At 42.6% G+C, this 27,645-nt stretch overlaps 1 protein-coding gene across 1 annotated transcript in view; it reads right to left on the reverse strand.

Moving 5' to 3' along the window:
- The window catches only part of LOC306821928 (receptor-type tyrosine-protein phosphatase gamma-like), a 377,123-nt gene that overhangs the window by 121,343 nt on the left and 228,135 nt on the right, over positions 1-27,645 (reverse strand). Inside the window, exons 4-5 of the mRNA XM_079340572.1 lie at positions 20,849-21,031; positions 12,169-12,317 (exon numbers count right to left, since the gene is read on the reverse strand). Coding sequence (XP_079196698.1) covers positions 12,169-12,317; positions 20,849-21,031 — 332 coding nt within the window. The remainder of the gene's footprint in view (positions 1-12,168; positions 12,318-20,848; positions 21,032-27,645) is intronic.

The raw sequence follows: 27,645 nt of genomic DNA on the forward strand, positions 1-27,645 counted from the left end.
CAGGAAATGACTGCCAGGTAAACAAGCCATGAATTCAGCTGTGCTGTTACGGCTCAGTATGGATTTGGAGTTCTGGGATTAGAAGTAAAAAGGAAGAGTGTCTTGAATGTATTTTCTGCCTCACTGTGGGTGAAAGAAAAGCTCACTGGCATCCGGTGTGATTAAACTATGTATAAACATGAGTAAAAACATCTGCACCGCAGTTTTTGGAGCATCAGCGTTCATTTTTAGCCGTGATGGGGGAGTGGAACACACTACGGGCGCTGATAGAAACAAACAGTTTGCATGCTGCGCTTCGCAGACAAATAGTGCGAAGAAATGAAAACCGCTCCCCTGTGTTATCATTATTCATCTGATGATTTAGGGGCCGGGATGCGCTTTCCATTTCCCACGCAGCAAAGGTTGATGGGAAATAAAATCCCATTCATCAATGACACATCTTTATCTGTGAAACCTGCGGCAAAGCAAAGAGAGGAAGTGTGTGTGTGTGTGGATTCTTTTTTTTGGGGGGGGGGGGGGTGTTACACACACACACACACACAAACCCCGGCCCCGTTCTCTCAGCCCCCCTATCGCGTGTTAATTTACAGTGCCTCTCTTATCTAGGCAGGTGGGTAAAAGCCGGCAGAGCAAGTTCTGGAGCCACACACACACACTCCTCCCCCTCTCATCTTTTCATCCTCGGCTCCTCGTTTATCACGTCTGGGAGGTTGGGGAGGGCGGGACGGCGGGAGGGGTGGAGATAAAAACGAGTCTTGGCAAGAGGCCGTCAAGACAGAATGGATAGCACAGCGCTGCAGCCAGCTAGCCCTGATAGCACTCACCTGTAGGGGGGGTGTTGGACCCACGAGGAACCATGGTGGGAGGCGGCTTCGGACAGACACACTGGTCTGCGGATACACAGACGCTGACATTTTCATCATCAGTGTCGTCACTTCCTGATTTGATGTGCGTAAATTGCGTGATGAATTTCACATTTATGGACACATAACCACGACAATATCCTTCAGCTGAGCCTTTACAAAGTGAGACTTCACAATAATGTGTCGACTTTTTGTTTATGCTCTCTTTTAAACCTGATTGGATGTTTTGTATTTGCTTCCAATAACTCCGTCGTGAATCAGTCGGAAAATCAACGTGTGTGCAGCGGACGTGTCACTCACTTACACATTAACTACAAATGAAATGAAGTCATTGGTGGTTTTTAGCTGCTTTCCTTACAGTCACAGTAATGACCTGGAAAAATAGCCGATCAGAGTTGGTCTAAAACTGAGACTTTGAAAAAGTGGTGTCAAGTCAAAGACAGATTACCAAAACACAAGCTGAGACATGAGATTACCGTAAATTCCGTACTATTGAGCGCACCTGGATATAAGCCGCACCGGCTAAAAATAAGTAAATAAATGTATTTGTACATATATAAGCCGCACTTGATTATAAGCCGCAGGTGTCCACGCTATAACAAGAGCTATTTACACAGACCTAGGCTACCGGTAACATCCGCAAATACTGTAGCGTCCGTACGGACGTTAAAGGACGACGAGAGCGTTCAAATAATAACTTTTAATAACCCGATCACTGTCGGCCGTGACCACGCCGTTTACAGCAGAGAGCAACACATAACTTGTCGTAACAATCCAACTCTCTCCCCCAGCGTTCTCTCATACAGCCACTCAACACGTTCTCGCTGGTGCATTCACTGACTCTCCACATAATCGGAATTATGAACACATTATCAACTACTGACTTTACAACATGAACCGTTACAATACGAAGCCTAGCCGACGGTGTCTCTAACACGGCTGATGAAAAAGATGACCGTAATATATTTCACAGGAAAAAGTCCATCCATTCACTGCCTCAGAATGACTTCATTACTCACTTCCTCAGTCTCTGTTGTCGCTGTCAGTGTCATCTTAACGTGCAGCAGCTCTGTTAGCTTCTTTGACAGCCAGGTCGATCGCCTTTAACTTGAAAGCTGCATCATATGTATTTCTCCGTGTGTTTTCCATCATGAGGGTGCGTGCATGAAGCGCAAAATGACTGATATTAAGATCCGACGTGACGAAGTCAAATGTTTTTGCGGCAGAAGCTCATTGTCCCCCATAAAAAATCCATGCATTAGCCGCACCGGAGTAGAAGCCGCAGTGCTCCAAGTGTGAGAAAAAAGTAGCGGCTTATAGTCCGGAATTTACGGTAAAAAGAAATCAAAACATCTCCCTGATCCAAAACTATTTAGTTTAGACTCAACTTAACAAAGGTCCAAAGAAGTGGACGAGCACCAAGCAGACACAGTAGTTATGGAGAATCAATTTGCCTTTCAAATTAATGAAACTCGATGCCTTTGCTTGGATCTGCACCAACACAAAGTCTGGCTAGAACTGGACCGAAGAAGATAAAAAAAACAAGCTGATAAATTCACAGCCACCCCCTTATCGCTGGCTTTGATCAGGCTAACATGTTAGCAAACAGCTTCCCACTCTCTCATCCAGCAGACACCCAGCTACGCCATCCAATCTTCGTGTTGTTTGTGTGCACCTGATGTTGTGAAATAAACACGCCGTCTCCTGAGACAAACGTGGAGCCGCTGTTGGGCTGCCTTCTTCATTAAACTGCACGCTGACTGTCTGCTTCAGGGGGACGTAGGCTGGGTGTGTCAGAACATGTCCGCCGTCTACCAGAGGTCAGTGAGTAAAACACGACACACACACACGCGCAGTAAAACAACTAAACACGCTCGAATGTTTTGAATCTCCTTCCCTCCTCCAACCCTCAGTCCTGAAACTGCCGTCTATAATGTGAACAAGCTTTTGAGTTGAGCGCTGTACAATTTGAACATCTTCATACTTTAAAGGTTAAATCAATGACTGAACTCAAAAGCAACTAAAACGCTTCGTTGTCATTCAGACAGATCCAATCACAGGTCAGCGTGTTGTTTTGGCTGTCAGATGTCAGAAGGTTTGGGGAGAAAATTGCAGCTGGTGAGATGAGCTGGCGTCACGGCGTGAAGATAAAATCAAACTATCACTGAAATCCTGCAGCGATTGGAGTAAGAGTTGTTGAACTTTTTACACGGCAGAGATCTTTTACATCAGTGGTTCTCAACCAGCGGGTCGGCACGCCAAAGCAGGTCGCTGAGCCGCTTTCAGCAGGTCACGACTGTTTGCTGGAATAAAAAAAAAAGCTTTCAAAAGTTTGTTTCGTTCATCTTCTATCATGTGTTGTCCCCTCTGAGGTCCAAACTGCACAATGTTGTTTTTTTTAAATAAATCTTATTGATGGAGTTAGTAGTCGGTGGGTCCTGAGGCTCGACCAGCTGAAGCGTGTTTTAGGCTGATTGTCAATAACTGAACATTCGAGTTGATTGGCACAGAAAACGTCACAGAAAAAGGAACAATCAGTCATTATCCTAGTGTCAGTTGCGTTGCTAGGCAACAATTTAATGACTCTTCTCACTTGTCACAGTTCCTAATGAAACCCTTCGTTTTCGTCTGGTGACTGACATGCACACACGTAGATTTTCACAGCTATGTAATCCATCACAAGAGTGAGGTGCCGTCAGACGGGGCCACCTGAGGAAGGTCTCCGTCATGTCAAACTTTCCACATGTTGGGCCACGTGCTGGGGTTTAACGTTTGACAGGGGACGCCCTACTGACCTCGGGCTCCCATCAGATGCCTTCCTGGCCTGTTGACACGCAGCACACTTTAAGCAATAAATAACTTTTCAATCTTGAAACACTCGGAGCAAAATAAATCTGATAGTACGACAACTTTTAACAGGGAGACTGATGTCAATCGTATTGTCGCCTGCTTTCAAAATTTAGTGCAAAAGTTCAGGCAGAAGACGAAACAAGCTCGCCCGTCTCTGTACTGTTTGATATAAGAGCTGATGCTGAAAGCTGCGTTCAAACTGCAGCCAAAAGCGACCTGAATCCGATCTTTTGTTCCACTGTGACTGTAACTTCTGTGGCTAAGTTTATAACTTCTTCTTTTTCAGATATCTTTTAATTCTGTACAAACTTCCTCTCACCCACATTCTGGATTTAAAAAAAAAAAAAAACCTGAGGAGAGCAGGTGCATCTGTTTTTCTGTCTCAATGCTGTGTAATACGGTCTGCCAAAAAACTAACACAAAGAATTTAAAAACCAGACTGAGTCTGCTATGAGCAGCTGTGCTGAGTTCCCAGAACTGCAGGGGCTCCGTTAACCTGCCTCGTCTGGTCTGGTCTGCAATCCTGCTTTAATGTGAGCTTCTCAGTGCTGTCATCACTTCTTAATGTGTCGTGAGTTTACTCAGCTGTGTCATCTTACAAACTGCAGATACATTACTTTGAGTGAAGAGTTGCCTGCTTGTATGTTTGTTTTGCGCCCTGAATGCCACCTTGACCTTTTTACACTGAGATTTGACCAACTGAGAACTCAACATGCAAGAGAAGTATTTTACAGGAATCTTCCACCCTGCAGGGGAAAGACGGGGGGTGGACACATGATTGGGGATAAAAGTTTTATGTGTACGATGTAGAGGAAGGATCGACTTTTATATATCGATTCGGATATCGATATGAGGAAGAGAAAAAAAATCAAATACATCCTGTATATCAGCTGATATCTTTCTTCAGATGCAGATATCAAACATCTCTTTTATAATGAAGAGAAGATGAACTGGAAAGTGACTGTATGTGAATCGTCGTGTGACACTGTTGAGAGAGGACGATTCATGATGAAATCTTTAAAGCGCCCTCTGCTGGTTAAAGAGAACTGCATAAAACACAAACCTAAGCTGGTGTTCCTGTTTAATTTCACATCAAAAATATCAAATGACACATCTTTCAAGCCACATTATCCCTGACAGGTCTGCAAATGTCAAGATATTAAAGTTATAAAAAGTCCTGCATTGTCTGTAAAGAGTATAAAAATGAAAGCACTTATTGAGCATCTTGAAATAAGAGGTACAAACTTAATTACTTTGTTCATTAGTTCATTTTAATTAAAGACAAACACACTCGCTTAGATTTGACTTTCTGTGGCGTATTTGTTGGTTTTTAATTTGATCACTCTATTTCAAAATATCACATCCTTGATATGAAAGCAATTTAAAAATAGCTTCGATGAAATAAAAGTGGATTTTTCATTTTAAAAAAACAGCTCTCTGAAAAAGAGATATGTGAGCGCACACACGCGATGTTGGTGTTTTGGCTGAATATACCAAATACATAAAAACGTTTCACAAATATGTGAACATCAAAAACCCGTCCGTCCCTAAAGAAACCGACCTGTGCTCTCAGTGTGCAGGGAGTGTGGGAGTTTGTTTTTCAAACTCAGCTGACCTTGGGCTTGGCTCGACAGCCGCGCAGCATCCTGCTGGAGAATACTTGAACTCAGACATGTTTGACTTTCGATGTGAAACACTCGGCAGCAGAATGAGAATGTACGCCCAGCAGAGGGGCGTGCATACACACGCGGGGATGAGTGACATGCTCGGGCAGGAGACGTGTGCGGGGCGGCTGCCTGGCGTCGCTGTGCTCGGCATATTAACCAGAGCATTACTGTTGAAAACAGCAGGTAGGGGAGCAGCGGGTCCCCACTTCATCATGCTATTCAAGGGCCCTATTAGGCAACAATTACCAAATTTCAAGGCTTGTAAATCATACATCATTCATGTGGAGAAAGCACAGGATCACGCCGCTTCACCCACGCACGCTGCTGCACACATGAGGCGGGGAGAGGCAGGAAAAGGCTCCTTAAGGGTCAAACTCTGCCTTCAACGAGCAGAAATCACAAGACAGCCGGCTTTAAAAGTGCCTGACGATTGTGCTCATACGAAAGCAGTCTCTAGTTCATGTTTATCAAAATGTTTCAAACATTGACAAAACTCTTATTCAGTCTGTTTCACACATATTACAAAGCGTATTGCACTGAGCTTCCTGCCAACAGGAACAGGAACGTCTCGTGTATTACATTTGGACCTGCATTGTTCAGAAGTTCTCACAAACCCCTCGGCCAATCAACGGACTGCAGTGTTTGGCTCCATCTTTTAGGGGTCGGATCGATATACTTGGCACCCCAACGGAAGGGTCCCAAAATGCAGCACGGTACGGATCGGTCAATAACCGGGGACAGAGGGAGGAAGGGAATGAAATGAAGGTCAGATTCAAACCTCTCTTTAGCCTCTATAGACGTGGCGCGCTCACTAACCACAAGGCCACCGGCGCCCCGATTTTATACACTTCCTCCTTCTTCTGTTCTTCATCATCTCACGTTATGTAAGAGTTGTTGGACTGGACAGGAGGACATGTATTTGTAAGACTCTGACTTCTGCATCCCAGACCAGAAAGACCTGCATCGCTAAATGTGTCAGAAGTAGACATTCTGACTGGTATGACTGGTGTGGTCACTGGTGGGAAATCTTCATCAAGTCTTGTGGAAAGTGGGAGAATAAAACTGATGCACATCCCCTCAGTGTGTGGTCAGAAGTCTCATCCATCATCTGAAGTCCATACAGCACATATCTCAAGTCTGCAGGGAAGAGAGTATCGGAGAAAAGTGAACTTCAAGCAACAAGGCGAACATCGTCAGTGTCCTTAATTGTTGTTAAAGCTTCGGTCTAAAAGTGTGTTGAGCCTGGATCTATTTCTGAGCCTTTGAATTCCACGATATAATTAAAATTTCAAATTTATGAGTCCAAATCAGTGAGGAAAACCACTCCGCTTCACAAACCGGCGCAGCACTGAATTCAGGTCAGTTGAAAAGGGATAGAGACATCATGCACAAACTTTTTCTTTTTCAGTTTCAACATTTTCTGCAAGAATCAGCCGCCGCACTCGATCCCTGCTGGATAAAGAATTATCATGTTTTTGCTGCTTTCTCACACTCTTGAATGGACTTGGGCAAAGAAAAGTTTGATGAAGACAGAATCCACATAAAATGTCTATTAATCTATAAATCAAAATTGATTCAAATATGGACCTTTCAGTCTGACCACAAGACCACACGCCCGCAGTTCTCACAAAACCTCACGTGATCAAACTCAGAAGAAAATCAAATATGGAAGTCGATCTCTGTCGTTAGCACATGAGACATTATGAAGACACTCTTGTTGTCATGACTCCACAAGCTTCTCTTCATTTGTATTATTCCACTCAGCTCAGAGCTCAGCATGCAACAGCTGCTGCTTCTCGGTCTGCTTGCTCTCTGCTTGCACTATTTTAAAACTTCCTTTAGGACAACTGTATTTTTTCGACGGGGCCAGTACACAACTGTTGGGCCAGAGTTAGCAAGAAGCTAATTTACACCTGTAGTTCCTGGGCAACATTACAATACAAACAATTAAGATAAATAAACTACAACTAAGCTCAATAAACTACAAATAAGATAAATAAACTACAAAAAAGATAAATAAACTACAACTATGCTCAATAAACTACAATTAAGATCAATAAACTACAATTAAGATCAATAAACTACAAATAATATCAACAAACTACAACTAAGATCAATAAACTACAACTAAAATCAATAAACTACAAATAAGCTCAATAAACTACAACTAAGCTCAATAAACAACAACTAAGATCAATAAAGTACAACTAAGATCAATAAACTACAAATAAACTCAATAAACTACAATTCAGATAAATAATTTACAAGTAAGATCAATAAACTACAACTAAGATCAATAAACTACAAATAATATCAACAAACTACAACTAAGCTCAATAAACTACAACTAAGATCAATAAACTACAAATAAGCTCAATAAACTACAATTAAGATAAATAATTTACAACTAAGATCAATAAACTACAATTAAGATCAATAAACTACAAGTAATATCAACAAACTACAACTAAGATCAATAAACTACAACTAAGAGTTCATCACATCAAAACAACACGCTGAACACTTCATTCTCTGCATGGTGGATCATTCTGTCGGGGCAGCTTGTTCTAGAAACATTAATATTTTATAATATAATTCATTATAATTATATGTAATTATGTACATATAATTATTTAGACCAATTAACAAGCCTCATATGAGGCCACGCCCCCTCAGGAACAACCTGTGGAGTTTACATCTGCTCGAATAGTCATCACAAACTTTAACTTTATGAAAAAAAAAAGGACTCTACAGCAGCACCGTACGAGTGTCTGAAGTCTTTAAAGACTGCCGCCTCTGAGTGATCAGCAGGATAACAACACAGTATGATTCTACTTCCACATGCTGCATCCATAACACCATACTTTTATTTGATGGCTCAAATGTTAAGCTTGAATAAAAATCAGAGTGCAAAAAATCTTGTCTCTCTGCATCCCAGAGCGGGAATATAAACTGTCAGATGAGATGTTTTCTTTCTTTCCTTTTTTTCAATATTGCAAATTACGTGTTTGTGTATCTGCAGAGAAAGTGCACTTTACTAGATAACTCAGTCAATAGGAGGAAAAAAAAGAAACGCTGGACTTCTTCTGAAACTCCTTACTAGAGAGAGCAGCAACTTTCCCACACGGATATCTCACAGCTAAATCAATTATGGTGGCGTATCATAAATCTCGCCATTTTAAAGCAGCGGGCCCGGAAAGCTTCGTCATGCATTCATATGGGAGGTTTTGTGTTTTCAGCAGAATCTTTGAATCCTTCTCCTAGGTAAGCAATATTTCTGAGTGAGCGCTGAGGACAAATGCATCATTTCCATACGCAGCTATCTCAACCACTGACACAAAGGAACCTTTATGCAACTTTATGGGGAGGAAAAAAAAGAAAAAAAGTTTTGGTGCTGCCGGATGAAGATTGCCATATCAAGCTGAACTGTCAGCACGCTGATCTTCCAAATGTCAAACAATACATATTCATCTGTTTGGCCGGCCGGCAAAGAGGCAGTGCTGTCGGAGAAGTCCAAACTGAGATGGCTGACATTTCAGCATTCAAGAGACTGACAGCTGTACATAAACAACATGCAGTCACACTCACACACACACACACACACACACACACACACACACACACACACACACACACACACACACACTCAGGAACAAAGATCCACACTCATATTTACTCACTTGGCTGAGGCTTCAACACTGAGTTCAGTTTGAAAATATTAAAGTTGAATGCTCACGAAGTTTTAGCATAAAAATCTTCAATCCTGCTCTGGAATGATCTTTGAAACTCGATCTAACACCAGACTTAGTTTCCTGTCCTTAAGAAACGGGGACGTGCACGATTAGCTGCCTTAACGAATTAACAACATCACCCATGAAGGTACGAGTCAATTCACAGAGTCAGTCTTTTCATGTTTTCAATCATTTATATTTGTATTAAATCAGAACCTGTTGGTCAAATGCTGTGTATAAGCTGTAACGCCGTCACCCGCCACTAGCTGGAGCTGTCACTCTGCTGAATGCTCGGCTAACCGCGTGTTAAAGTGCACAGGGGATGGAGGCCATCTTTAGGCGGTTTTTGCAGTTTTGCTGATGTGGAAAAAGAAGATGAAGTTTCACAGGTTGTGTGAGGTTAAACCGGACTATAACCAGTCGACCGCAGTCATATCAGAACCTTTGTTAACCTGCGAGGAGCACAGAGGGCGAACGATGCTAGAACTGCTAAAGTTAGCCTCACTCTCGATTTGACACTGTTCACCTGCAGACGCTTTCCTCCCCCCGTTTAGACATGGTGAATACTTGTGCTACACTTTGACTGTTTTCTTAACTTCAGACAAGTCTGCCTTTACCTTTGCATTTCATCAACAGGAACGTTAGTCACTGGAACATCCATTCTGGGAAACATGATGAACATGATGTCTTTTTTTTTTTAATCATACTATTTAACGCACTAACGTGTTTACTTTTCGTGTTGGATCTCAACACAGAGTTTCTGTAGCTACAAAGACTTCAAGTGCTTTGAATCCTTCATCCAACAACATGTGCACTTTAAGGAAACATGTCATGTCTGTCTCTCTTCCGGCACACTGGATTATTCATATGTCTCGGGTTTACGGCTTCCTTCCAGCCCCCTAAAAAAAAAAAAAATATATATATATATATATATATATATATATATATATATATATATATATATATATATATATATATATATATTCCGATACAGAATCCTTTCCATAGAGTTGGGGCTGATATGATTATTTTCCTGGAGCAGGTATGCTTTAAGTAGAGTTTAATTCAAGCATATGAATTAGTTCAGGTCAAGGAAAGGTGGTGGTCATGCTTAAAATATTCATAATAATGTCAACACTGATTACTGGCATGAACTCCAAGCCTGCAACGACCCCCCCCACTCTAATCTGTATGGATCTCTCTGCACTGAGCTGCCTGTAAATCCTGCAGCTCTACTTTGACTTTGACTAAAGTGTAATTGGTGATGCAGCTACAGATGAACCTTCAACTCAGAGTTGACAAAGTGGTTGTCTTTATTTTACCAGCACATTTTCACCGAGTAAAGTTTCCTAAACTGTGAGGATTAGATTAGCATTTGTTGGTACTCCAGAGGTCTAAATGAGGACTAAATGACACAGTGAGGGCGTCGATGTGCCTGTGCACCTCAACTTTATAAAAATGCAAACCCAGCAAACGAATGAATGAAGGGAAGTGTCAGAGGCTCACTCAGCCAGCACGCAGCAGCAACAACAGCTGTCATTTCATCAAACATAAAGGTAGAAGATGACAGCTACTTTGTATTAAAGCAAAAAGATTCAATCACTCTCAAAGTAAACAGAAGACGAAATAAGAGAGCTGTTGGTTTTTTAAAAAGCCATAGTGAGGCTGAAATCTTCACACTGACATCCTGGGGCTGCAGCGCTGAGACTGACCAACCTTTTCTCAAACATTTATGTTACGTAACACAGATAAGCTACGACATGTGTCAGTACATCTTCAAAGAATAACAGTCAAGATTGTTTGCACATAATATTCAAATCCTCGTCTCATCGTCATTGGATGAAAGTCGCAGTTTGGTTCGACCTCAACTCTGCAGCTCGAAGCCCGTCGCACTTCGCCCGAGGACATCTGCACACGCACAGACATGAGGTCAGGATTTCTGATATACAAATTCAACCTTCATTTAATTTGTAATGTGGTGATTTTAAAATGATTGAAACCTCATATTTGATTAATTATGTTGCCTGCATGGTGGTCAGGTAATGCCGTATGTGCAGAGGCTACAGTCCTCAAAGAGGCCAGTCCGGGTTTGAGTCTGATCTTTCCCTGCATGTCACTCCCCACTTTCTCTCTTTTTCCGCCAATATTCCTTCTCTACTGTCCTATTAAATAAAGTTATACAAGCCCACAAATCTTTTAATGGAAAATGGCACAAAGAAAACTTATCAAATATTGAAACTTTTGAAAGAGTTGAACGTTTTTAGAAAATGATTGAACCAATTTCCAATAACACGTTTTTTTTTTTTTAAATAAAGTTGGTAGAGTGTCCTGTTAAAGACTCTCCTTTTCTTTTCACAACACTTTGTTGTTAGCGTTACGGACACTGAGAGGGTAGATTTCTGCCATTTTGAAAGTGGAGCGTCACACCATCTGCCTTATTTTACACTTCATCATGCCCCAAATATATTCAAAGGGTAACCAGTCAGGACTGCATGAAGGACATTTCAGCACCCTGACTTCTTTTTTTTCCCCTTTAAGTGCCGACATGCTGCTGTAATACATGCACAATGCAACATGCTTAAAGTGTGATGTGTCAAAGGAAGAGGTGATGCACGAGAGGTGAACGTGATCTACTCACAACTCAAATTCAAATCAGGAGTCATCATCATTTGATATGTCATCTTGGTGTTACTATCCATCAAAAGGCTGTGCAATGACTTACAAATCAGACTGCATTTTACACAGCGTTCAAACTCATTGTAGTTTGGCGCTTGAGGGTGAGCTAAGCTAGCATCATTGATGCGTAGGGCCTCTGATCAAGCTTCTGTATTTGACTCGTTTGGTCTGAGACACACCCGGGCTCATCGTAGGACATTTTTACTAAAACTCGAACAACTCTGCATCGATGCAGATTTCTTATCCAGGTGTGCAACATGCCATTCAAACTCCCCCCAACCAGAGGGTGTTTGATGACTTCATACATGCACGTCCATGTAAGTGACAGGCTCATATGAGGGTTGGTTATCACACATGGTTCAGGGGTTGTACCGGTCTTACCTCCACTGGGTACCGCCGGCCGTTGATGCTGTGTTCAGAGCCCTCCGATCCGTTGCTGGGGCCCCAATGAAACTCCACTTTTTCTGCCTTAAAGCGCCCTGGTAGTCCTGCTCCCCGAACAAAGTAATCATCCTTCAGCATAATGGCCACTGGAAGAAAGACAGAAGAGACGGAGCAGGGAAGGGTGAGTGAGTCATACATCACTGAACAGACAGCAGAAAATTGGCGACTGTTGTTGACGTGAAGGAAAATTCCAAAGAAAGTTTGAAAAACATAATCAAAGTGTTCGTGAGGACACATAAACTATCTCTTTAAGGTCTGAAGGAGATGCAGACAAAGGGACGTATTCAGAGGACATTCTAAATGCAGATAGGTGTGTGTGTGTTTTCTTTGTGTGATTTACCCGAAAGAAAGACAATCTCTCAAACAAGACAATTTCTGTAATTTTCCATCAACCTCTGAGGCAATTTCTCAAATGAGGGGCTGATTTGCAGAGCAACATTGTTCTTTTCAGCCAGTGCAAACAGCCCCTGCAAGTCCTTTGTTATTCCATCGCGACGCGCTGGCGTACGGCGATGATTAAAAGGGGGGCTTCTTTTAGATTCATAAATTGGTCTGAAAGGATTCACTTGTTTCATTACCTAGGCAGCTGCCTCCGTCGCATCAAGCATGACTCTGAGCCACCAAGCGCGACACTCTCATGATAACACATTTACATGGCCAACACTTTGCTTTCTGCCTTCATTCTGTTTTTTGGGGTTTTTTTAAACATGCACAGGGAGAAGAGTTTCTCGGAGGTTGAACGATTCGTTCAAGGAGAGTTTATTGCAGCTTGACACACAGCTGGTATTACATCTAGAAGAACAAAAAAAAACAAACCCAAACACATGTTCAGAAAGGTTGTTCGCCACGTTGCTGCTGTGCTGTTTGTCATTTCTTCTCCTTCATCTGTCTCTGGCTCTGCTTTGGTGAATCTCCTGATTGCACAACGAGATGCACCTGTCCAACACTGAATGCAGAGATGCTTAAGAGTAGCTGCCTCTCACCTGGAGCCTGTGTTGATTTTTGCTTTAGTCCTTAGTGGATCTTGATTGAATAATTTCCTTCATTGTGTGTGTTATATTAAATTTTTTTAATCCCATGTTTTGGAGCCTTTTAAACTGTGTTGAGTTAAATCTTTGGGTCACGATGTGGGTTGTTGTTGGCCCCATAGGACCTCCTGTAGGTGGGACTGATTTGAAGTTGATGGGTTTTTGTGCAGCTTGAGTTTGGCAGTAATGTCAGTACTTGAAATCGGTCTGGGTGTCTTTTTGAAGGTCTCGTCTCGGAAACAAATGGTTTATATATATATATATATATATATATATATATATATATATATATATATATAAATATATATATATATATATATATATATATATATAAATATATATATATATTATTATTTTATTTATTTTTTGTGCCTTTGTGCCTTTATTGGAGCGATAGGAAAGTGGTCAGAGATTGAAGTCAAGGAGAGAGAGAGTGAGGCTCAACATGCAGGAAGGGAGCCAGAGGCCAGATTGGAACCCGGGCCGCCCGCGTTGAAGACTCTAGCCTCCATCAAAAGCATTTTAACTCGGCCTCGTCTTGGTCTCAGACCGGGACTCTCCATTTTAAATCAAGACTGGTCGAGACCACCACTGAAAGGCCAGCTTCCACGTCATCACTGTGATTAGAAGGAAAACACCTTGCTGTGAAAGAACAGCTAACTTAACCTCTTTCATAATTAGATTTTAGACAACAACACAATCAGAACTATGACAAAGAATGTACTCGGCTATTCTCAGGGTTTCCCCAAATCAACTTGATATCAGATCATACATATTGAACGTGTTTAATATTGAAAGTTTGATACAGGAAACTCTTGCAGGGTAACAAAAAAAACAGCTTTTGTCAGAAGCGGAGAATCGGGCCCAAAATCAGCCTCATTGTCTTAGTATTGTGCTCCCCACATTACTTCCATGTGCAAGGTAAAGATGTTAAAGGCAACTTAATGCAGTTTGTTCTGCAGGAGCTGGGCAGGGGAGGGGGGGGTGGTTAATCCAGCCCCTCCTTCCCTGCCTGCCTTCACAGCATCTCCGCCAGGTGATCCCTTCACAGATAAAACGCTCATCTGTCGTTTAGAAACACTGCAGTTTCCATGCATAATTTGTGGCGAGAAAGCAGGGACATTTGTCTTGTTAGCTATGCATTATGTAGCAGAGGGAGAGGCGAGAAGCTGCGCACCATTTTGTTTCGCAGCTGTTGTTTGTGTTAGCATTTTTACACGCTTCCCTACATGCTGTGGCAACCTCAAATCCTTTTAAACGCTTTTCTGCTGTGGTTTTTACTTTGCAGGTGGCCATCATCATCATCATCATTATATCTTTTTTCCCCCCTGTGCACGTTTCCTGGGTGGCCTTGGGGAGACGGTTTGAGCTGCTTAACGCCTGGAGACGCTCTGCATCAAATGTTCCAGATAATTCCTTTGCCTTCACTGCACAGATGAACTCTTTTCCCTCTGTGTGTGTGTGTCACTCACGCTCATCTCTGTGTTTGTGCCAGCGGGTGTCATTGCTGGTGATCCTCTACCTGAAGGTCAGCTGGTCGGCCCGCTCCTATGGGGGGGGGGGGACGCACGCTACGATCGCCATGCCTGATTGAGCTCCATGCACTCAGGCAAACGGGTGACGCACTGCGACTCGCTCATGATGCAGTTACTGAGAGCGAGACATTTACTCACTCTGTGTCCTTAATGAGGAACTGAAAATTAGCGGAAAACATTGACATCATCACTGCTGCTCAGATTTAGGAGGAAATACTTCTAATGCCACAAAGCTATTTTTAAAATGTACAACCAAAATTGGGCCTTTACATCATATTTTAAAAGTTCATGAGATACTTAAAACTTAAACTTCACAGGCTGTACTTTGTCACTTCTGACAGAGCTGAGCACAGTCGCCATGCTTCTAGTCTCAGTGTGAAGCTAAATGCTAACAACACAACAGAACACTCCTATAGCACAGAGAACTACCAGAGGATCAAACATGATTCACACATCTTCCCCACGTCTCTTACTGTGTGTAAGGCAAAATCTGTATTTCACTCAAATTGACCAAATTTATCACATTGTTAAAAAAAAAGTTGGTTCCTGATGTTATGATGAAGACAGAAAACAAGACAGCTACAGTAAAGGCCTCTGACATCTAACAAGGCAGCATACATGGAGAGATGTCAGCGTGAGCACACCAGCACCTTCAGTGCCTTGCTCAAGAGCACATCGGCAGTAGTCAGGAAGTGTCTCCAGCTACCAGACCCACTTCCATGTTTTAGTCTGCAGTGGGTCGTAGACTGGTAAAGCTCCGGTCCCTGCAGAGGGAGCTCCGGCTGTCCCCTGATGTGATTGAGCTTCTGATTTGAGTTTTCGAGGAGCACGAGGAGAAATGTTCCGATTCTGAGCTCTGTGTTTATAACTCCACACACAAACCGTCCTCAGAGGGAAATGTGCTCCTATAACTCTGTTTGAAGATTAAATAATAGGCGAGAAGTTATGGCGGTGGGGGGTCCGCTACGGTGAAACCATAACTCTACTGGTCGTTTTTTTTTTTTTTTATAGCTCAGTGTTCAGGGAGCCATTGTTTCCTTTTTAATAAAGTTTGTGTATTTAGTTCAGAAAATAAAGCACAGAGATGTTTCACTTCTCCAGCTTTCAAATTTCACTGACAAATCGACATTGTGCAGTTTTAAATCAAATTCTGTTGCAAGATTAAAAATACTCTCTGTTCGCAGATAAGATACAAAAAGGAAAGAGACAATAATGATGATGCTAGCTAAACTATTTACCTTTCTACCTGTTCTACTGTCATCAACTCATCAGAGGAAATGATTCTGATCAGACTATGAAAAAAGAAGAAGAAGAGCAGAGGAGAAAATGTAATTTTAAACATCAGTTAGCACAGACAACTTTAACACAGATTTCTGTTACAGGGATCAAATTGTGCTCAAATATTTCAGTTTAAAAAAATGTACAAGGAGAAAGTTTTCAGACTGTATGAAATTGGCAATTAGTGTTTGGTACGTGTTTTTTCCTCCTTATTAACTTGGAAGTGAAGTCAAAGACTCAAAATTGTCAGAATTGTTTTGTGTTGGCACAGAATTTATTACGAAGTCGTAATTGGACAGACCATCGAGACATTTCTTGTTTCTGTTTGTTTGGGGTTTTTTTGAGTAAGGGGCAGGTAAAGACAAGATGTATCCTTGATAGGATTTATGTATTATCACTTCCTGTTTTCCAGTGAACATCACATGTGTTGGCATGTTCAGAACAAACAAAATAACATCACAAACTGTTGTTTGTTTCTTCATCGCTTGTCTTGGCTTCTTTATGAAATTAGAAATTACTTGACATCATGTCGATCTGACTCCAGATAACTTGATGATGAATCCAACCTATCATCATCGGGATGATAGAGGACAAAATGTGATGACTGTGACAGTTGTCGTGTTATTGTTTTTTGTATTTATGAGCATCTCAAAAGGAAATGGCCGCTTTCCTTCCCCCCGTCATGTCAAATGACTGTAACAGCAGGGACTGCTCACTCCTCTCACTCCAGCTGAGGGGGGAAAAAAAACATCATCAAGAAAAAAACGTTACATTTAAAATTACCAGAATCTTTTTTCCAGACATGTGATGGATTCAGTATTACCATGCTCAGACGAAGCTTCCATAACTTCACTTCCTGGGGAATATAGATGAGCATGTCAACTCCGTCTTACTCCGTGTTGAGTCACTGCAGCACTCTGACTGCCATATTAAAGGAACATCTGTTGCAGACATCTCCCAGCATTGATGTATTTGATCATTGCTTTTCCATTACTGAAGGCTCGCCCTCGCTTTCAACTTGAATGCAAATCAGCACTCAGAAATCTCACGACTTGAACCCCAGGAACTCATAAACAGCTGCAGGAGCCACATTTGTAATTTCAATCTCCATTTCCTCGCCTCTGTAGCTGTTTTGACAGCAAGTTGACATTTGGCTGAATGGATAATTAATGCTCTGACTGCAACAACAAATGACACTGTTATACGCTAAGCTTAATGAACAGCCAGTATTATAGCGTGTTTTACCAAAACGTCGAGCAGATTCAAACGGCCTGTGATGACGATGGGCTGCTAGAGGACCCAAAAGACAGAAGCTGTTCATTCTGACATCCAGAGAGGCTGCGTGAAATGAAAGCACAGTGAAATGAGCAGGAAATATGGCTCTTTCCATTTTGATAATCTAAGCACCGATAGACGGAAAAAAGCAATGACGCATTTTTGTAGGTCAACCTGGAAGTATCTTCGTCATGATTATTAACTTTCTACATAAGCCCAAAGGGGACATCCATCCATACATTTAATTCTCCTTGGTTTTGACGTGAAAACAAGTTAATATTGGTTGACAATCAATCCATTGATCCATCCTTTGTCCTCCTCTTCTCCGGGGTCGGTATGGGGAGGCAGTAGGATAAGCAAGACGCCCCTGACTTCTTCTCTACAGCAACATTCCTGGGCTCCTTCAGGGGGATCCCAAAGAGTTCCCAGACCAGAAGGGATATGCTACCCTCCTAGCAAGCGTCGAGTCTACCCCTGGGTCTCCTTCCAGTTGGAAGACCTACAAAGGGTGGTGACCAGGAGGCATCAGCATCAGATCCCCAAACCACCTCAACTGGCTCCTTTCAATGTAAAGGAGCACCGACTGTCTTTGGAGCTCTCTCCAGATGTCCAGGCTCCTCGCTCTCTAAGCCTGAGCCCACCCCCCCTTCAGCCACTTGTACCCACTATCTGGTTCTTCTGGTCACTACCCACCGCTCATGTCGACAGGTGAGAGGTTTGAACATAAAGCTGAACTTCCTGGCTCAGCTCCATCTTCACCACGACACTCCAGCCCAGTGTCTGCACCGACTGCTGATGCCGCACCGACCTGCCTGCCAATCTGAGCGTCCATCGGATGTTGTCTCAAGATCTTATCTGTCTCATTGTCTCGGGTTCAAACGGCAGTCTGTTTGGGGTCAAAGTATGACGAGAAGGAGCTGCAAACAAAAATGTTTATAGTCTCCCAGAAGCTGCAATATTTATTAAGAGAAGGGAGACAACAATTAAGAAATGATGATGTGCCTAAAACTACACTTAGAAGAAGAAGAAGTGGGGCGAAAAATGTGCCCAGCAGTCGTCCTACTAGTTGGTCTGTTACATTATAAAGGAGCGAGTCGCTGTAACTGTGGTCTTTAAAAAATAATGTGAGTACACAGAAAACAAAATAGATCCCAAAAATAAGTTTGACATCACTACCTTTATGTACACCATCGTCCTACCATGAGAAGGGTTTATCACAGGCAACATGCACTCTGTTTCATATAAACCTCAAGGCTCGCCCATGTTCTATCACAAGAGACATTTCCTGTTCACAGTTTAGCTACTAGAAATACTCTAAATGCTGCACCGTGTGAGTCTTTAATATAGTCAGTATACAAACTAGTACTGAGCACCTGTCAATGCTGTGATGACGTTGCATGGCAGCAAAAGAGTGAAACATATTGAAGTACAGACAGTTGATGATTTGACGCACAACGTTCAATATTTTGGGGGAAATGGTTCTTTGGTCTGTGAAAAATATCTTAAACCCCAACAAGAAGAAGGATTAAAAGAAATACACTGATTTGTTTCCTTGCCAAAATAAATAGATGACCCGCTCTTATACAGGTCAATATGAGGCCACAGCTAGCAACCAGATACCAAATAAACACCTTTAAAGCTCAGTTAGTAGCATCCTCTCCGTGCTCCGTTTTCATACACCCCCCTCCCCTCTGTGCTCCCTCAAAAGCCACGCCCCTTCCTTACATGCACTAGCGCCATTGGTCCTGAGGCGGATTTCAGCTCATGCTTTGAGTGTGGCCTCGTGCATGCATGGAGTAGAGAGCGAGCAGCGAGACAGGGAGGTTCACGTTTGGCGTCTAAGGATGAGAATCTTGCATTTAACGGATAAGGCAGCCTAAAATAAGATAAAACAGTCTGCTCCACAGCGACTGTGCCAGAGCTGTTATGGGTTTGGTGCCTTGCTCGGTCCCCACCTAGACTTGAACCAGCAACCTTCAGGTTCTCAACCCAAGTCCCTACAGATCCCCGAGATATGACGCCAAGAAGAAGAGGATGAAAGGAACAGGCACTTGTCGCCGTTTCCAGCCCCTCTCTCTCATTGAGGTTTTTCAGTCTGCACAGCTAAATCCGTTTCATGAAGCTGAAGTTAAACGAGACAAATTGGCAATGTATTCAAATGTGTCATTACACCCAGGAAATGACGGGCTGTTAAACATTATTGTGCCTAACACACAGCTGTGCTCCGGGCAGCACTGAACAAGTCGTCCACAGCGCTGCCAACCACCTGAAGCCACTCTGACCTATCAAAAGCTTTTTCAGCTTCGTTCCTGCACCAAGGCGAAAGGATCATCCATCTTACTGACAACCTGGAATTATGAAAAATACCAGCGGCTGACAAGAAGGGTCCTCGAGATGCAGAGGGGGCTGAATGCAGATGGCCAGGTGCTGCATCCGACAGGCTTTGACACCTGCCATGGCTCTTGTCCTAACACAGATCCAGCGTGTCTGAATGAAAATGTGTCGTCTTCATCATAGAAGACTTGCTGCATATTGCACCTGTCTTGTTTTATAATTGTGTGCAGGGAAGTGATGCAACAGATGTTTGACATGCAGACATCTGCCAATATGAGCGGAGATGATTAGAGGTGTCACTTCAGCTTTGTGGTCTGATGCCGCGTCGTATGATTACAAACACGCTGTCAGAAACAACGCACAACACTTCTGTTTGAGAAATGTGACTGGCGGCTTTCTTCCAGGTTTGTGGAAACATGTTGCCTTCGTTACTTCGGCGAATGTGACGCTCACAGAGAGGTTACAAGGGAAAATCAAGTTCATTGTGTATTGTGAAGAAGTTCTCCCATCTCTTACTCGGAAAAACTCTCAGACACCTTTGTCTCCTTCAGGCTGGATTACTACAATGACCACGCATTGGGATCCCTTACAAGAGCATCAACATGTTGAAACCAGGGCGCTGTGGTCCTGATGAGAGTACTTCTCCGGGTTCTGGGTACAAATCACAGACCCTGCATGTGTCCTGAATGTTCTCCATCCCAGAACATGCAGTTGGTTGAATTAATGAGTTATGTTATCATTCAGGTATAATGTGCAGTTTGTTGTAGAGATTGGATGGTGGGTAAAGTTGGAAATCAGCGACACAGAGGGAGTGGTGAATGACATGCGGGGAAAGGAACCACAGGTCGGATCAGAACCAGCTGGTCTACTCTCTCACAGTGAGAGTTTACCCAACATGTTAGTATGGGCGGGGTCATTTCTGAAGCGTTGCTTGTTGATTGTTTTCATTTTAATGTGTTGAGTGGAGACAAAAATAAAGACCTTTTCTAACACAAAGTGTTTCCTCTAACAACTTTTTTCCCTTAGCTTCACTTAAATGGTGCCTCTTAAACTTTTAGCTGAACCTTTTTCTCGACAATGTATGAATACATAATTTATGAGTAAGTGCAGAAGAAACACAAAAGAGGTTTTTAATCAGAGGAAATTCAATCTGTGAATAGTTTTTACCTGTTTTGCCGGTGTTCTTCATCGTCGTCTTATTAGACGATTCCGTATCGAAGCCCTCGAGGGTCAGTTCCTGAAACTCTGTGGAGACTTTCGCATCCTGGTCCACAATGTTGACGGGCGACTGGTTTCTCTCTCTGCACTCTGGGTACGCTGTCAGCCATCCCTCGTCTGGCCCGTATATACCTGAGGAAAACAAAAGATGCAACAGGGTGTTATCACCACTGAGGACTGAGTCGGGCTTTCGAAGCATTCATCAGAGGAAAATGACATTTCAGAGGCGTCTCATGTCCTCTGAAAACAGCTGACAGTGTGCACTGCCAAGTCATCTGAATTCCAATTAAACACTGCACACAGAATGAACATCATGAGCCCCAAACAGAGACAGCTCCTGAAAAGGCGAAACGTTTTCATTCATGTGGTAAATAGAAAAATTCCAAATGTCATCATCATGAGGCCGTTTATGTATCTCCTGCTGTCTTTGGTGCCATCTTTCATTTGAAACAAATGCTATATTTGGTTTTGCACCGCTGACCTCCTTCTGAACTCCCCCAACCCTCCACGCCCCCCAGACAAGCCATCAGCAGTCAGCCTAAATCTCACACAGCATCACTCATCTGACAGGGAACCCTAAAACAACCAACCGAGACGTGAGAAAGCTTGTGTCACCGTGTGTGTGTGTCACTGTGGGTGTTTGTGTGGGGCTGCATCCTTTGACAGTCAGCGTCCACTGACTGAAAGCCTGAGGCCATTGGAGTCACTTTTTCCTCCAGGCTGTGAGAGACAGGCAGTCAGAGGGGAGGCTGGGAGTGAGATGTCACAGGGCCCTGCTTTAACACCTGAGTGTTTACTCAAAGATCAGGGCTGGAGCTACCAGGCACACTAGGGGCCCCATGTGGCCTCAGACCCCCCCCCCCCCTCCAATAACCCCCCCAAACACATTCAATCTGATCAGCAAAGAGTCTGTTAACGACGGTCACTGCTCCGTTACTTTTAACTGTCGATGTAAGACAAAATCCGTAAGAGGCAAAAATAAAGGGACTATTACACAGCCAGCGCCCTTCTGCAAAGATTTAAGATTTTCAACTTGTGTGTTCGGAGAGGCCGCACTAAAAAGGAAGAGCGCTGGGAAGACCTACCAGAGCAGAATTCTGTCAAAGGATCAGTTATTTCCCAGTTCATGTGTACTGGGACAAAGAATGACCGAACCAAGCTGTGACCGTAGCTCATCTGAACTTTGCATGTAAACATACTGACTGAAGTTACAGGAGCTGCCATGCACACTTTGACACACTGTGACTCTGAGTTCAATTACTGCAATAACAGATTTAAATGTTTTGAAATGATATTCATTATTTCTCACGTAGCTGCATGGTAGCATTTCCTGTTCCTATTCCTGTACCTAGTTTAAACTTATCTCAACAACATGTCAACTCGTAATTCAACCCCCTGAACTGGCCGACCACCAAAAACAAAAAATCACAGACCTGCTCATCTGAGATACAGACTTTGACATTTGAAGAATTTTTAAAATCTTAATTTGGTTTTACTTTTAAGTGGTGCACTGCTCTTGTATTGAAGGGCTGGTATCATGCGTCTGTGTACTCGGGTGGCGCTCAGACTTGCGTTATGCAATTGGAAACTTGGATAATGGGCCTAAATTAACCTAATTAATTGCTCAACATGCAGCCCTACATTCAGATATTCTCCTTTGTGTTGGGCACTGAGCTGCTGCACTTCAGTGCCAGAGCAGCACCGTGAGCTGCACAGACCTATAATTCTCCTGTCACTGGAAACTGGTTGATCCCGACAATATCGAGGAGCCGATGTGAGCCAACAAAAGTTGCAGTTTCATTTGAGGCTTAAACCCAGGCAGGCTGCATTGCTCTTACATTTTCACAGCTCAGGTTGATGAGTTTAATGTACAGCTCTTGACAGCAGCAGTCATGTTTCCTCTGAAATACTGCTGTGATGTTTTCTGCACAAAAGTAAAGCAGGTAAACGGTTGCACAGAACGGCTGTCACTGGCATCTTTATTGTGTTTCGCTGAACTGTGTACAAACCGCGATTTAATTTCAAATAGGTGGCTTTAATCCAAACAACTTTATTTATCTGTCAGGAACTTCAGACGTGTAAAAAATGCATCAGTGTGCACAGTGCAATGAATGACAGCACACAGTATGTATCACATATCAACATCCAAACAAAGGGTCTGGAGATCTCAACTTGTCTTACACACTGTAGGTCAAGCTATGAAATGATTTTAGGAAATAAGTCCTGATTAAGTCATATCAAGAAGTTTACCTCAGTTTGGGCTGAGGACTTTAGTTTGGCTAGTCTGCACAACAAGCTTTGGTTGTTCAATGTAAACTGGGTGATTTAGAAACAATTCTTAAGGGTTAGACTGACATGTAGCAGCGTTTAAACGTATCCAAACTAAATGTATTGTTGATAAATGACTTTAAAAAAAATAGAGAAGTCAAACTCTCTCTGGGTTTGTTGTTCTTAGCTCTGTGTTTACGCCAAAGGGGCGGGGCTTCCTTCAGCTTGTTGATCTGTCGCTCAGATGCTCAAACATGTTTTCATATGTTTATTTTCCCCTTCATGTGACCTCCTCGCTTTCCAACCGTTGGCCTTGAGACCACATGGGGGGGAGGGAGAGGCGGCCTCGTCCACTCAGGTAAACCGTAGAGGTAAAATGGTGGAGGCTCGTCACACGATTAGAAGACCATAAGGACTTTCAAAAACCTAAGAAAAGTCTTTGTTGGGTCTGAAATACTTCACAGAAATAAGTACTGAATCATCTTGCGCTGACAAACATCATTTAGGTTCGAGAGACGGATGCTGAGGTGCAACATCAACCGAATCTGAACTCACATATCATACCTTTCTGAGCTTTTTGAGCTCTGAACTCGACTAAAATGAAGGGCAGAAATCAATTTAAAGGAATGGAAAATGCACCACCCGACGCCCAGCCAACACCATCAGACTGCGTCGTCCCCACAACTACCGGCGTCCTCAGTCATGCACGGCCTGCTCCGACCTCCACCTCAGGAATACAAATATAAAAACTACGTGCTCTTTTTTTAGAGAATCTCAAGATCGCACTTTTTGAGAATTGCAGCTACACAAATAAAGTTGATTGATGGACTGACCACAAAGTCCACTTATCAAAAACAAGAAATAGATAGACACATAAAGTGAAACAGAGAGGCGTAAAGGTGAAAGAGATCCACATGCATACATTCAGGTCTCTTTCTTCCGGCTTGTTGGTGTCAGATCAGTAAGAGACTAAAACTACCTCTATGAAAGACAACCCTCCCGTGTCATCAGTTCAAAAAGTCAAGCCGCTCGTTGTACTGTTGCATTGTCTGCAAAGTGACTCAAGGCAGAGTCTATTTTAGAGAGCAGTCATGCACTGTGAGAGTTATAACCCCAATTCTTCACTCCATTAGCCTTTCAATCTGCCCGGGTATTTGAATAACAATACAGGTGAGCCCTCAATTTATCAGTACCATTGAGGCTTTACACTTATGTAGGTTCTCTGAGTTTGCAATAGCTCATCATGTTGAGACTCTTTTTAATGTTAAACACAAACATAGCAGCTTTGCCTGCACTTCTTGCTATCTTAACGGTTGATGAAGCAGGAAGTTGAGGTTTCTCGTCACACTAACGTTGAGCACTACTGTGATTTCACACCTTGACCTTGACTTCCTCTCTCAAAGACCTGAGACCCCGACTGAGTTTTGAGATTGTTGTGCACGTTTTCTTATTCGGAAATGTTTGCACATTCACTTTGCGAGCTTGAGTGTCGTTTACTCCCATCATGGGTAATTTTCCACATCTGGCGTTTCAACGTCCACGCTGCACAGACGACGACAGGACTGGGGCAACACTGCAGCTGCTAGCGCGCCTTCGCCATGTGTTACATCTTTTTAGATTAAATGACTTCATGCGAAAGCACCAAATGTAACATCTGCGATATGAAGGTAACGAATGCTGGATCGACCAACTTTTCTTTCCAGCACCTGAACATGCGCGCAGATAGATCAGTGAATTCTGAACTCTCCTCTATGTTTCCCTGCAAGTCATTTTTACTTTTCCTGCTTTGCTTGATGCTGAGAAGGTAGAATAAAGCTAAAGAAATAAACAGCTTTTTGGTTGAAGCGAGAGGAGGGACCTGTCATGAGAGGCAGTCAGTTGAAGAGATAATACCCCTGAACTCCTGGGAGCGTTTTAATCCCCCCCAGATATAAATGGAGAAACAGTGGCAATGTAACACATGGAATAGAAGAAGATGAGTAAACACTTTGTCATACATATGAGAAAAATTCTTATTCAAAATTAAAGCTACTGAAGGACAAGGTAACAAAGGCTTCTCCCGCATTAAATGAAGATGGTTGTTGTTACATGTTAAAGAGACACGGGCTGTTTTCAAGTGAACGTTTCTCGAAAGTTTAAAGGAAGAACTTTTTGATCCAGTAGATGTCGCACTTGAGCCTCAGCTACTCTGAAGCCTTAGACGCTCTCCTCCAGCGGCACACCTCCAACCACGCGTTTGTGTGTTGTGTTAGCACACTTTAGTTAGCTTGTAGCTCCATATTGCACATCAAGTGTCACAGACCGACTGTAGTCTGAAGACCTTAACATGACATACGAATAAGGAGTGACTCTTCTTCTTCTCTCTAGTCCTTGACGAACATACACACGAGGGGTGGAGCCGACGACAGTGCAGCCGACAGGACTGGAGCCTCTCGCTCATCGTAGACAGTCAGGACTCAGAGACACATTAACACACTCAACCTGATTTCTTCTGTATTTATGTGTAACATCTCACATATTATTCCTTTAAGACATCCTGCTCCTGAGATCTTTGTAAACCTCCCTCACAGCGTTTTTACGATTAACCTTGCATAACATTTTAGTCACAGATTCTCGGGATTAAACATTTAATTTAAAAGATAGCTCAAGATGATCACAAAAAATACCAATGTCACAACTGGTTGTTACTGGTTGTTGGTTTCTAGCTGCCTCTAATGTATAAATGCAATGAAGAAATCGCAGGAACAGACGGTGTATCATCTAATACGGTTTATTTCATCATTCTGTCTGAGGCATGAAGAAGACATCGTCTTGACTCATAAATGTCAAATATATACATTTCAGTCCTCAGCAAGCTTTTCTCAGACAACACACAGCTGGCTCCAAACCAAAACAAGGATTACTCTTTGATGGTTGACTCAATTAAAAGATAAATCACCAAACTGAATGAATACATGGAAATGTGTACTAACACTGGTTAAGCAGTTCAACCGCAGACTTCTGAGAGTATATTCACTTATTACATAACACATTTAAAAACTATACATCTCAGCGTGCATGTCTGCACAGCGACAAGAAGATGGAGCTCTCATTTGAATAGTTCCTGTCTGCAAGCTGTCGTCCTCTGTGTTTATGGTGCCTTTTTAGGTGCTGGGAGGTTAATCAGTTCAGACAGAGATACATATTTACATGCACCCACGTACACATGACGCTTCCTGTGGAATACTGTTCATAAAGACATGTTTGCTGTCACTGTTTCCATGGCGTTGACCTCATCAACCTCCCCCCCCCACACCTCTCTGAATATATTCATCCAGCTTTCCTCTCAACGTTCTCCCTGTTTATCGTGTTTTCTCTGTTGACCTCAAAGACATCACGATGCCCCATAGCTGTGTGTTTCATCACAACACATCCTGCACAACCGAACAAAAAAAAAAAAAAAAAAAAAAGGTTGGGATTTGATTTCTTTTTTTTAAAAGTGCGGGCATGTGGCCATTATCACTCCCAGCGATGTCGTCATCCAGCTCCAGTACAGAAGACATACATATTTATGGATATGGTACACTTGGCTTGAATTTCATGATGTTTCGGTGAGAGGATAAAAGTGAGTGGGATGTAAAAAGGAGGCATTCACGCATGCATTCCAATAAAAATGCAGTATAAACAAGAGCACACTCAGACAGATATAAACATCCACCAACGCTGGACAATTCTCCAGCTCTGCTTTTGTTTATCAGACACTAAAACACTTATGGAGGTTGCTTCTTTTCAACTTGCTTTTGGATTTCATTTCCTGACTAAATGACATTCGATTTCCAAACTAAACGGCAATTGACTGCATTTCTGCTCAGCTGGCAACGGTGACGGCTGAAACGCCAGACTCCCACCAGCTCTGGAACGCAGTTTATTGGAGCCATGGATGCAGCAAAAAACAACAACAACAAAAAAAAAAACATGTTGTATCTACAAATCACTGGAATTTAATAAACTGATCCGCTTGAAACTCCTTCCAACTTGATTTCACTGGAAGAAAAATACTTTCTTTGCGCTTGAGGAAACGCAGATATACAATATTTAATCAATTAAGAGATCTCCAAATTGAAACATGAAAGCCTGAGAGTACACACAGCCAGCTCCAGAGCACAGAGACGCTGTGTTACATGGATCGACGAGGGTTTTCTTTTGTTTTTAAAATCCATGACTAAAAATGTAACTTTAGAGCAGTGGTGTCCAAACTTTTTTTCTTGCGGGCCAAAATTGTCGCGTTAGAATCGCTCACAGGCCACAGGGTTTGTTTGTTTGTTTTTTTTAAATATTGGAAGGAACTTTTTGTATTTTGACCTCTTCAAAAAATAATGTAAATACACAGTAACTAATTGCAGTGGGAAACTGTTGTGTTCTAATTTTTTGTAAAGAATAGTCAGGCTTTTATAGGTCTCCCTCGCTAACATGAAAAAGAAAAAAAGAACGAAATATGC

Source organism: Symphodus melops (assembly GCF_947650265.1).
Source record: "Symphodus melops genome assembly, chromosome: 4".
Taxonomy (NCBI): domain Eukaryota; kingdom Metazoa; phylum Chordata; class Actinopteri; order Labriformes; family Labridae; genus Symphodus; species Symphodus melops.